The 11,758-nt window shown below is 37.1% G+C and overlaps 2 protein-coding genes across 9 annotated transcripts in view; one reads left to right on the top strand and one right to left on the bottom strand.

Annotated features, from left to right (window-relative positions):
• Positions 1-237: 237 nt before the first annotated feature.
• LOC117985515 (cysteine and glycine-rich protein 2-like) lies at positions 238-4,242 on the bottom strand. Of its 3 annotated transcripts, none has more exons than XM_034972255.2 (6): positions 4,016-4,242; positions 3,294-3,470; positions 2,877-3,008; positions 1,972-2,110; positions 1,202-1,374; positions 238-614 (listed from the first exon to the last, which is right to left on the bottom strand). In XM_034972255.2, the coding sequence occupies exons 1-6, from the start codon at positions 4,131-4,133 to the stop codon at positions 250-252; spliced, it is 1,104 nt and encodes a 367-aa protein (XP_034828146.1). In that variant the 5' UTR covers positions 4,134-4,242; the 3' UTR covers positions 238-249. The 3 variants fall into 3 exon arrangements, with proteins under 3 accessions (XP_034828146.1, XP_034828148.1, XP_034828149.1); XM_034972258.2 differs by having other exon boundaries at positions 484-639; XM_034972257.2 differs by lacking the exon at positions 3,294-3,470.
• A 219-nt stretch (positions 4,243-4,461) lies between these two features.
• The window catches only part of dia (diaphanous related formin 1), a 37,382-nt gene continuing 30,085 nt past the window's right edge, over positions 4,462-11,758 (top strand). For 4 of the 6 annotated variants that reach the window (XR_011237086.1, XM_034971768.2, XM_034971764.2 and 1 more), the window contains exons 1-2: positions 4,462-4,577; positions 6,025-6,088. Coding sequence is in view for 5 of the 6 variants with exons in the window: in XM_034971768.2 (XP_034827659.1) it covers positions 6,026-6,088 (63 nt within the window). In the remaining variant the exon portion in view is untranslated. Of the gene's footprint in view, positions 4,578-6,024; positions 6,089-10,462; positions 10,730-11,758 lie in introns of those variants that run through there. The other 2 variants (XM_069500596.1, XM_034971765.2) reach the window with 1 other exon arrangement.

The raw sequence follows: 11,758 nt of genomic DNA, 5'->3' as shown, positions 1-11,758 counted from the left end.
AGATGAACTCGCTTATTTCAGAGTATCCACCCTAGGGGGGATTTTAGGTGGGATAAATAGAATAAACCTGGTGACCGGGTATTCCGGGAATACCCGTGGACGTAGATAGTCTCAGATGTAGTAATACTTAAATTATTATTATTTAACTCATCTCTATGTAACTACATAGGTAAGTCGGACTAAGTTCCGGTAAAACAAGAATAATAAAATGTAGCGGATGATACAATACAATTATATTTCAATGAATCTTCAAACAACTTGATTTTGTATGTAATATTCACTGTTTACATAAATAGGACCACATTGCCATAAACACTTTGGACAATCCCGACTTATTGTTTGGTTGTGCAAATCTATCCAACCACAAACGGATTCTTCTATTGAGGACTCATTTTCGAGAAATTTCCATTTTTTGTCAATTTTTTCCAGTGCAACTCTTTCGTGTAGGTATTTTGTGAGTTTTTCTATTTTTTCAGCTGCTGCGGTGACATTCAAATTTTCTTGTTTTGCTGATTCTTCATTCGACTCTGGGAGGGAGACTTCGGTGCGATTTTCGAAGGACAGATCACAGCTTTGGGAATCCTCACCGAAAGAGATCGTACGCAGTGTCGCAGCTGTAACATTTTCTCTATTACGAACCTACGAAGCAAAAATATTTTTAGTGTAAACTAATGTACAAAATATTCTCTGTTAAGGTACATCTTCGAAACGCACGAAGGATTTTTTTAGTCTGATTTCAACTGGTCCCCACAGCCCCAGATGCTCACGCATTTTACGCTCGGTGGAGATGCCACAATATGGATGAGTATACGCTCATACGGACGGTATAATTCACCCCATCTATCTGGACTGGCTTCCCATAGCACAGGGAATCCTAGTTTGGGGGCCAGGAACTTTGCATTGCTACTACCAGGGTTATGTATTCATATATACCTTGTAAATTTTTATCAAATAAAGATTTATTTATTTATTTAAGGTCTTAGATGAATTTAGCAAACATTCTCGAATGCCATACCCTACCAATACTGAAACGTATCAATATTTAATACTAAAATCTAACGAACTAATGGATGTCATCAGTTATGTCAACGTCGAACCGTGTGAAACACGAATATTAAAACATTGTCATCATAAGTAAATCATTGATTAAGTAAATATGGTCCATCGCATAAAATTTATTCCTTGATTCATAGGTACGTACATTTCCTTGTTTCATTGGGTCTGGGCTCATTGTGTTGGAACAAACCCTGAGGGCCGGTGCCGCATCTGCAAAAGGGTGGCTGCTGGCCCTGCATCATGAAGATGAAGGGCGTAGACTCCCTGTTGCCACCCATGAAGTTTTGCATGTTATCCGCAAATTGTGGACTGGTCTGCCTGTAGTTCCACAAATTGACAAGTTAACAATATAATAATTTCTTCACCTAGTTTGTGGGGACTATCTACCTAAGTATTTTACATTTTTAAGGCATTGTAAAGGCAGACATCCGTTATCTAACCCAGACTCAGTGGGCGTGCACATAGTTTGGAGGTAGGGTTAAGCATTATTTTGATGGTGGAGATCACAATAGATCGACAACGGTTAACGTGATACAGGGTCTGCAAGATTTTGTACTTGTGCAGTCACAAATTCCGAAGAAGAAGCACTAAGATCATATTGAAAAATGAGCTTTGAGCTATTTCAATAATGGTGAGCATTGCTTTTGCGCCTTTTATATGCCAGTGCAGTAAAAGCGATATATCAAGTTCACAAACCAAGTTAAATTAAAAAATAAGACTAACTAATTCTTTGTATAATATGTGCTACCAAGAGTTTCCCGATTCCAGTACGATGTCGCGTAGGCTGTGGAATCCGAAAAGTGGTAAGTCCTCTGAATGACTGCTTAAATATAGGGGAAGATCACATTCAGCAAAATAATCATTGAATAAAAATAGCCGTCAACTACTTAAACGTTATTATAATATGAGCATTACCACTGTTCAAAACAGTTCTTGAAGAACTCCGAAGGGTTGTCTTTATTACGATTCAGGACGTGACGGTAGAAGCACTCTTCACAGAACACCTGGCCATAGTAGATCTTTAGATTCGTTGACGGAACTTTGTGGCAAAAGTCTGAAAAGAAGTTCGTTTTAAACCTATTCATCTGTAATCGTCATAAATCTTCTTGGTTTCAAATTGTGAATAGTTAAAACGGCTGCGGATCATAACTTTTAGGTTGGGGCAAAAAAGTTCATGGAGAGTTTTCTATCAAGAAATTTTCAGTGACAGCCCAAGGGCTTCCGAGATGGTCAAGTGGCTTGATGGCCAGCACGTAATTTATTTTTGCTTGCTCAAGCAGCTTGATCCGGCAAAACACTTTTCTCATTTCTCGAACAATATCCAAACTCCGAATGCAAAATTTAAAATCGCATCAATCACGAGGCAAGCGCGTAAATGCTTGACTTACCTAAGCATCAAGCCAACATTGAAAACGGTCAACATGCCTAGATCAAGCAAAAATCCCTTTACACCCTATTGGGCCATGACTTGTAGAGTGCGTAGGTACAGTACGCGGCCGAAAGCAATGTACATCGGCCTTAAGAATAACATTTCGGCTTTGTAGAGCGTTGTCTCTGTCACTCATACCTATATAACGTATTGTCGGTCTCCTTCTAAAGGTCAATGTAGGTACATTACTTTCGGCCGCGTATGTATTTCCGGTAGTGCTGTTTTTGATCTCCCCCGGTCTTCTTGGATTGCCGCCCCATTGAAATATGGGTGTCGGGAAAAGGAGAGTGCAAATACACTCGAGATCTCTTTAAGATCGGTCGAACATTGATTTACTGAAACAGAAAGTATGTTGCCTCACTTTTCAGAATAAATAGTCATTAAAACTTACAACATTGGCCACATTGCGTATGGAAGTTCTGGTCACCGACCGTCACTTTATGAATCTCGTCCACTGGCTGCAAACAGCGCGCGCATATAAAACGCTTGGAATGTTCTTCGGATGGGGTTTCAGATTCCATATCTGTTTATAAGAAAAAAACATGACTATAAACTAGTTAGGTATTGAAGTATGTCTGACTAGATACGTTTAGCTGTTTGGCGACCTTTTTTTAAAGAATGATGACTGATATTCCCCTCTCCCCTCCAACTAAGTGTTAAGCTTGTGCTAGGAGTAGGTACGACAATAGTGAACTGGCGACCTTTCTGATTTTCAGTCCGCTCCTCTAACCGTTGAGCTATTGAGACTTAAAATAAAGACAAGGAAAAAGATCTGCCATGTCCAAAGAAGTTACTTCACAAATATTACTAGTATTTTTCTGGTCTTGAGGCTTAACTCCAGGCCCCCACTGCATCCACCAGCTCTGGGAGTGTACGTGTGGACTGTCGCCCTTGAACCTCGTCATCACGTGGGTCTTGAAGCAATCGCTGCAGAACACGTGGCCGTAGAACATTTTCAATGAGGTTGGTAGCATTCGGCAGATGCCTAGAAGTATTTTATCACTTTAACTATCCTACACCTTTGGGTTAGCATGCGTGTATATGAGAACTAAAGTCCACTGAAGTTCAACCAATCAAATTGTTTATTAATAGGTGGTAATTTTATCACGTCATCTTTCAATAATCTGATTGATCGAAGAGCCCGAGTCTCTACTAGGCTCTGTTCGTCTTCGCTTGGGAGTGCCTAGGTCTACCTACTAACCACGTGGTTGACTTGGTACATGTTTATCAGTAGGTAGTTATGTATTTATTCCAAGAGTTTATAATATCTTCTTTGCCTAACCCAAAGAGTATGTAATCACTACGTGCCTAACCTATAATAGCGCAGGCTACACGTAGCAAAACTTACTGTAAAAGTATCATCTTAATCGGTCCAGTGGTTTTTGCATAATGCTCGCACAAAATAACCTTTAACATTTTTTTATTTAAATTGCAGAATATAAGAAATAGATTTTGCAGGTTTTGCGTAACGAAACTCTAAAGTAGGTACCTAGGTATAGGTACTGGTGTTTAAATAGGTAGGTAGCTTACAACACATGCTGCAAATTCTGTGAAAATTTTGTCCATCAATATCGACCCTGTCCTCGGATTCAATTGGCAAGAAACATCTTGTACAGAAACATCTCTTGTTCTCTTGAGTTTTGTCCATTTTGAACGTTATAATTTTAAAATAATGAGAGAAAAATGCAAAATTATATAAATTAAGGAATCAGCAAATAATTTACATGATTTTGTGACAGAAGGAAACAGAAATTGAAATAGAAAATTAGAACAATAGAAGAATTATTATTGCATGTGCATTTCTTTGAAAATGGAAGCATCAGTTCGAAAAAGAAATCTAAATAAGGTTTTATTAATTAAATTAAGGTTTTATCACCAAAATAATCGGTTAATTTGTGACACTGATGTTAATCGACATCACTACGAGTGACGAATTATGACGCGAATCGGTACAAAAATTGACATCACTAGCTCTACTTGTGTGCAAGACGCATCTGTGTTTTTCAACCGTTGTTTGTGTTATCTATCATGTTTTTATCAAAAAAGCGATGTTTGTGAAATATTTTGGAGTTCTATCTACATAAATTTAGTGGTAAAGTACATAAGTTATCTAATCTTTATCTTCTCGCATGATAAGAACGTCGTACAACAAAGTTTGTTTAGGTTATGGCTGGGGTAGTCTGATGCCAATATGAAATCATGTTTTTCAGTTTTTTTAATAGAAAAGCTTGCTTTATTTCACGGGTAAGGTTGTTAAGTGGTAACAGACCCGCATATTTGCCTCGTAAACTACTTTTTTTGATGTTCCAACTCGTTTTTCTATGAATTGTAGACATTATTTCGAGGCACTATTAAGGTTCAAACTTCTGTTATTTGGGTCGACCTCGATTTTGTTGTAGACGTTTGGCGGGCCGTAGATTTTGATTGCGACAATAATGAAGTAATCTATCGCATATTTATTCCACTTGTTGCAAAACTTTGTTTCTGGAAGTCACGAAAAGTAATAAATAAACATATCAATAGTTCCTGGTCTGGACAATGTCTTATCGCGTTACATTGTTGTTGTAATTTGTATCACACATTTAATAAATTGAGCTTCAATTCATGTATCTGTAAAATGCGTAATTTTCCTACAAATACATGTTTGTTGATGCAGTAGATGGAAGCACTTTTAATAAACTAAAAAGGGTACCAAAATTTACTAAAAAAACTCCCAAAACCTCCAAAAACTTTTGATCCAATAAAAGAAAATATTGAAGAAGTTGGGTGAATCCCCAACCCCTCCAATATTTTATTTATTTCTGAGCATGCATTTATAAGTTTACCTAGATATGTGCTTGTTAAGTAATAAAATACATTTAAAGCAATAAAATATCACTTGCGTTGACAGTGAAGGAAAACATTCATGAGGAAACCTGCATGCCTGAGAGCTCTCCAAAATGGTGATGCTTGGATGTAGAAATGTAAAAGAGTATGAGCTTGTCTCTGAGCAGATATCTAGTGAAATGTAGTACTTAAAAATTGTACAGTTAAAAATTAAAAAATATATAACAGCCCTGAAAAAATTGAAATAAAAAAAATTAATTGAAAATGGTGTCATATAGCCGCCTGGATATTTTCAAAAAATTAAGAATTTTTATTAGGAATTAAATTAAGGAAGGAATGTAAGGATTCTAACGATATCTCATGCATCCAAATCTGTTCAGGCATTAAGAAGTTATCCCTACCCATATTATAAATTCGAGAGTGTGTTGGTTTGTTGGTTTCTTGGTTTGTCCTTCAATCACGTCGCAACGGAGCAACAGATCGACGTGATTTTTTGCATGGGTTGGGTACAATTAAAAACATGGAGAGTGACTATTTTTTATCCTGGAAAATCCAAAAGTTTCCATGGGATTTTTTAAAACCCAACCTAGCATCAGCTAGTGATGAAATAAAGACACCCTGAAAACATTACACTCTTTTTGGGCAGCAGGCATGTAAAAATAGGAGATGGAGAAGTAGTGGGTATTAATTATGTTCCACTTCCTTTGTTTTAGAATGGTGCACCTGAATGTCCACAAGAGAAAAATGTCCCGCCATGAGAAAGCGAAAAGTGGCTTTGTAAGTACTAATTACATTATGGTACAGTACGCGGCACAAAGTTGTGTACATCAACCTTTAGAAGGAGGTAGTAGATTTGTAGAGCACTGTGTGTGTTATTGAGACAGACAAAACGTCATATAGGAATGAGTGACAGAGACAACGCTCTACATGTACATTACTTTCTGCCGCATACTGTATTTCCTTGCCCTTGCGATTTCGCCTATTTTATTATAGCTTTCCTAGATGATGCTTATAAAAATCATGGTCCGTGTGGATTTTGTTTTCTTAAAAAGCCCAAAGAAACTTCCATCTTCCAGGATGAAAAGTAGAGTACAGTGCGACACGGCTATCTCGGCGCGTGGTAAAAATCGGAACTAATTTTGCCGTCAGTGCCCCCTTTCTTCTTGTTTGAATATTCTAAGCCTTTGTTCTCCAACAGCGCCCCCCTGGTCATTTAAGTGCCAAGAGAGCTTGTCGCACTGTATATCCAAATAACCATAATATGTACAAAATATACAATGGTTTCTTTTTATTCACGAAAATCAAAGAGTTCCTCCAAGATTTTTAATATTCTAAATCAACGCGAATAAAGTCGCGACTAGTACACCACAATGAAAGCAAAGAACTTTTATTTTTATGGATATTTTATTGGTTTTTCATGCGATTTTTTGTTTTTAGGGTTCCGTACCTCAAGAGAAAAACGGAATCCTTATAGGATCACTTTGTTGTCTGTCTGTCGGTCTGTCAAGAAGCCTACTTTCCGTTGACCTAGAATCATGAAATTTGGCAGGTAGGTAGGTCTTATAGCAGACATTTATTAGGGAAACAATCTGAAAACCGTGTATTTGTAGTTACGTCACACAAAAAAAATTAATTGTGGTCATGAACTAATAATAATTAGTATTTTCAATTTTCGAAGTAAGATAGCTATGTCAAGTGGGGTATCATATGAATGGGCTTCACCTGTGCATTCTAAAACAGATTTTTATTTATTTTTATGCATCATAGTTTTTGAATTATCGTGCAAAATGTCGATAAAATACGTCTGTAGTACGGAACCCTCAGTGCGCGAGTCTGACTCGTACTTGGCCGGTTTTTTGCATACAGATCTTGTTGCCTAGCCAGGAAAATACCGTTTTCGTGTACAACCAATCAACGTTAACATTTATGTACACACGTTTTCAGGCATTGTTGTGTTGTCACGTTATCTCGCAAGGTTTTCAGTTTTCACGAGCTATCCGATAAGCGTACGCGTGTTTAAAGTTTCTGTGTAAAACTAAAAAGTTCTTATACATATTTCACACCCTGCTTTACTCACGTGCTTAGTCGACGACTCTCTTTGAAAAAGGACCCCGGATGGGATCGAAACTAGTCGGGCTAACGTCGACTAAACACGTGAGTGAAGCCGGTTGTGAGATGTGTATAATGAAAATCACTCACGATAGTTTCAACGCTAAAAAGTTCTTATTAATATTTAGTTAAAGTTACAATTTGTGTGAATGGTGATGTTGTTGCACTAATGAGTAAAATATGTACTACTAGATGATGCCTGCGACTTCGTCCGCGTGGATTTAGGTTTTTTTTAAAAATCCCGTGTGAACTCTTAAATTTTCCGGGATAAAAAGTAGCTTATGTCCTTCCCCGGGATATAAGCTAACTCTGTACCAAATTACATCAAAAATCGGTTAAACTGTTGGGCCGTGAAAAGCTAGCAGACAGACAAGACACAATTTCGCATTTATGATATTAGTATGGCGGATGGCGGATAATCTACTCAGAAGTCATGCCTTCGAAAGTCGAATTTGTAGCAACTAAATTGTTCCGATAGTTCGAAATCCATACTTCCATACTAATATTATAAATGGGAAAGTGTGTCTGTCTCTCTGTCTGTCTGCTAGCTTTTCACAGCCCAACAGTTTACCCGATTTTGATAAAATTGGTTAGCTCTATGAGTGACTCTGAGCTTTGTTATGAGGCCTATAGTTACCGACCATGTCTCGAATCCATATGTCATCACTGGCAACACTATGATAATATAATGTAGTTGTCTAAATATATAAAAGGAAAAGGTGACTGACTGACTGACTGACTGACCGACTAATCTATCAACGCACACCTCAACCTACTAGACGGATCGGGCTGAACTTTGGCATCAGGTAGCTATTTATATATGACGTAGGCATCCGCTAAGAAAGGATTTTTGAAAATCCAACCCCGAAAGGGGTGAAATAGGGGTTTGAAATTTGTGTAGTCCTCACGGACGAAGTCGCGAGCATAAGTTAGTTTTAATCATAATTGTTTACAAGCAAACTGCTCTCACTTGTCAGCCTAGTTGAGTATTACGTAATTGTGACACGTAAACACGAACAAAATGTTTGTAAACACATACAAACATAAATCGTTTAATGCTATCCGAGTGACAGTAGGCCACGGTAGTAAAACATAATTAACGATCGATGCCTATTCAAGTAGTGAATATAAATTACGATACTATTCATCGTATAAATAGGTACTTCAAACTTCCAAAATAGAGAAACAATAGAGTAATCAACTTACTTAATTTTTTGCGACAAGTGCTTTCTTATAAATAACGGTGATAGATTTATTTAGCAACTGACTGAAATTGAGAAGTGCCGTACAAACTTGCATGAATAAAATAACATTATCGTCAGTTTTTCTTCAAACTGAAGCTCACACTGTTGGAAGAATAGTTCTTTGTTGAAGAACTATTCTTCCAACTGAAGGGAAGAACCCTAAAAATGTTACGATTGCGTGCGATTATGTGCTATCTTCTTAAGTTTTTGAATAGTTAATGTCAAATCCATTGCTTTATTTTCTATCGTCAATCCACTTTTTATTGTCTCTGAAATTGCTCTTTTGTGGTTTTAGCAAAAATAAAAAAAACAATTTCAAGCACTAATTGCAATGTATCATTGAATAGTTTGTAAATATCTTGATATTTTCATAAAAAATCAACTAAATTGACTTTTTGAGGGTTCCGTATCTCCAGAGAAAAAAGGAACCATTATAGGATCACTTCGTTGTTTGTCTGTCTGTCTGTCGTGTCTGTCAATCAAAATCTATAGGGTACTTCCCGTTGACCTAGAATAAAAAAATAAAATAAAATAAAAATCTTTTTTATTCGAATAAACTTTTACAAGTACTTACGAATAGTCGGATGCATCTACCACTGGTTCGGAATGCCTTTCCTACCGAGAAGAACCAGCAAGAAACTTGGCGGTTGCTCTTTTCAAATATTTGATATAGGTACAAAATTATGCCATGTATAAAATAGTATTTGCAGTCTTGTGCGTTGCCGGAACGAGCTGCAGGTCAAATCCACGCTCTTTTATCATTTAGATAATCTTCAATTGTGTGATATGCTTTTTCCAGGAGCATATTTTTAATAGATTTTTTAAACTAGCATAGAATAATGTTTGGCAGGTAGCAACGTCTTATATAGTCTAACTCACAACTGAAGGGAAAAATCCGAAAAAAGTGAATTGGTGGTTATACATCACAAAAAAATAATTAAAAATTGTTATTTCTTGTACGATGATACAGAACCCTTCGTGTATGAGTCCGACACGCACTTGGCCGGTTTTCATCCAATAAAACTGATAACAAAAGGTACCCAGATATCTTTAGTTTACACGCGAGGACTAGTTGTTTACCTTCGCCATTGAAATTGAAATGGTACTAGCAATTAACGCAGCAATTATGGACATAACATCAGGACACATAATAGCTACTACCAAAGGCGTGCAGGTCATAGAGGCATAAAAGCACTGCTTACCTAGTTGAAATGGCTATGTGCTCATTTTTCATGATGACCTGTCATTAAATATGTAGTTAGCTAACTAATGCTTACCCTAGGTTGAAACCCTGTGCACGCCACTGGCTACTACCTATCTACACATCATTATCAACGTCCTATTGTAGTCGCTGTAAGTCACTTGTTATTATGCTAGAAAGGATAACTAACCTCTCAGATGTGGCCCGTTCTAGGGCATTTTTGAATTTGAGACCTATGGTGCCCAAGTTTATGAGATATTTATTTGTCTCTCATTATTGAGTAAAGCTATTAGTAAAAAAGTGAAGTTAATTATTCAGGATACTATCAATAATCTACTTAAATACTTTTCACATTTCATTAATATAGATTCGGGAATTTAAAGAAATGCGTGTTAACTAGGTCGTTTCCAATAAAATATTTGACATGGTTAATGCCGAAGAATTTCTATATTTATCAACATTATCTTATTATCTTTTAAGATAAGGAGTGGCAGAGTGATAGATTGAAATATATCGTCAGTACGATTTTATTTTTTCTTATTAAATTGTAAGTGGAATATATACTTTACTTTTCACTTTGCGTTTAAAAAACATTCAATTGCTTAATCTTACATTTAAAAATGACTCTAATGTCTAGAAGTGTTAATATAAGTGATTAGATTTCTTCAGAAGTGTCGTTATTTTGTGCAATGAATACCTACCTAGGTTTAAAGACACAAATCAGGTGATTAAAAATATGATATGGCACTGTAAACAAAGATGTACTTATTGAATTATGCTAGTGGTGAAGTGAAGTGAAGTGTCACTATGTACAACAGTTTGCCACGGTTAAAACGGAGAGAGACATGGAAGAGGAAGAGTGGGGTAAGTTATTATGAAGTAGAGAACTAATGTGATTGCCAATATAATGTACAGTACGCGGCAGAAAATAATGTACATCGGCCTTTAGAATGTCATTTTGGCTTTGCAGAGCGTTGTCTCTGTCACTCATACCCACCGAGTGTGGGTTATATGACGTTTTGTCGGTCTCAACGACAGAGAGAGTGCTCTACAAATCTGCTATCTCCTTCTAAAGGTCGATGTACATTACTTTCGGTCGCGTACCTACTGTACATTATTTTCTGCCGTGTACCGTACTTAGCTCATCCGGAAGTATAAACTCAAATCTTTAATAGGTGCATGATTGATACATGATTTTCCTCCCACACAATATTGTAGAAACATGAAAATCATCATTATATTTGTTATAGATGACATCATTCTGAGATCATCAAGGTGAACGCATTTTTATGTGCATAGGAATTATCACCTTGCGATACTGCACATACAAAGGACATGTCCTTTGTGTAATTGTAGATTGTATTGTTTCTTATTACTTCACGCGTTGGTCTAGTGGTTAGAATGTTCGACTGTGGATGACGAGGCCCTTGGTTCGATTCCCGGGTGGGGTCAAAATCAGACGTGTTGGGTTTTTCTGTCAAGAAATTGTCTGTGCCCGGTAGTTGACGGTGTTCCACCTCCCCTGCCTTAGAGAGAAAGAACGAAAGAAAGAAAGAAAACTAGTTTATTCATCTTGTGCCTAGGGTACAAACAAACTTAAAATTAATAGTTAGTAGGTAGTAGTTAGTAATAAAAAAAAAATCAGTTTAATTTAAAATGAGTTTTTGCACCCACTTGGCACAGGTTGAAATGGCCCCAGCTCAGCATTAATGCTGCAGGTTTTAAAAATAAAACCTGAGTGACGTGGACGAGCTCAACAGTTTCAACAGACATAGAGCACGTAAAGCCGTCGGTCCTGCGACTGATAGTCGGAGGAAATCCGACTCGGAGAGATATCAGGCGCAGGACCTTTGTCTCGGGTCTGGCCTCATGGGATACTACGGCGTGGCTAGT

Source organism: Maniola hyperantus, chromosome 9 (assembly GCF_902806685.2).
Source record: "Maniola hyperantus chromosome 9, iAphHyp1.2, whole genome shotgun sequence".
Taxonomy (NCBI): Eukaryota; Metazoa; Arthropoda; class Insecta; order Lepidoptera; family Nymphalidae; genus Maniola; species Maniola hyperantus.
The sequence above is the reverse complement of the archived record's forward strand: the minus strand, read 5'-3'. Positions and strand labels throughout refer to the sequence as shown.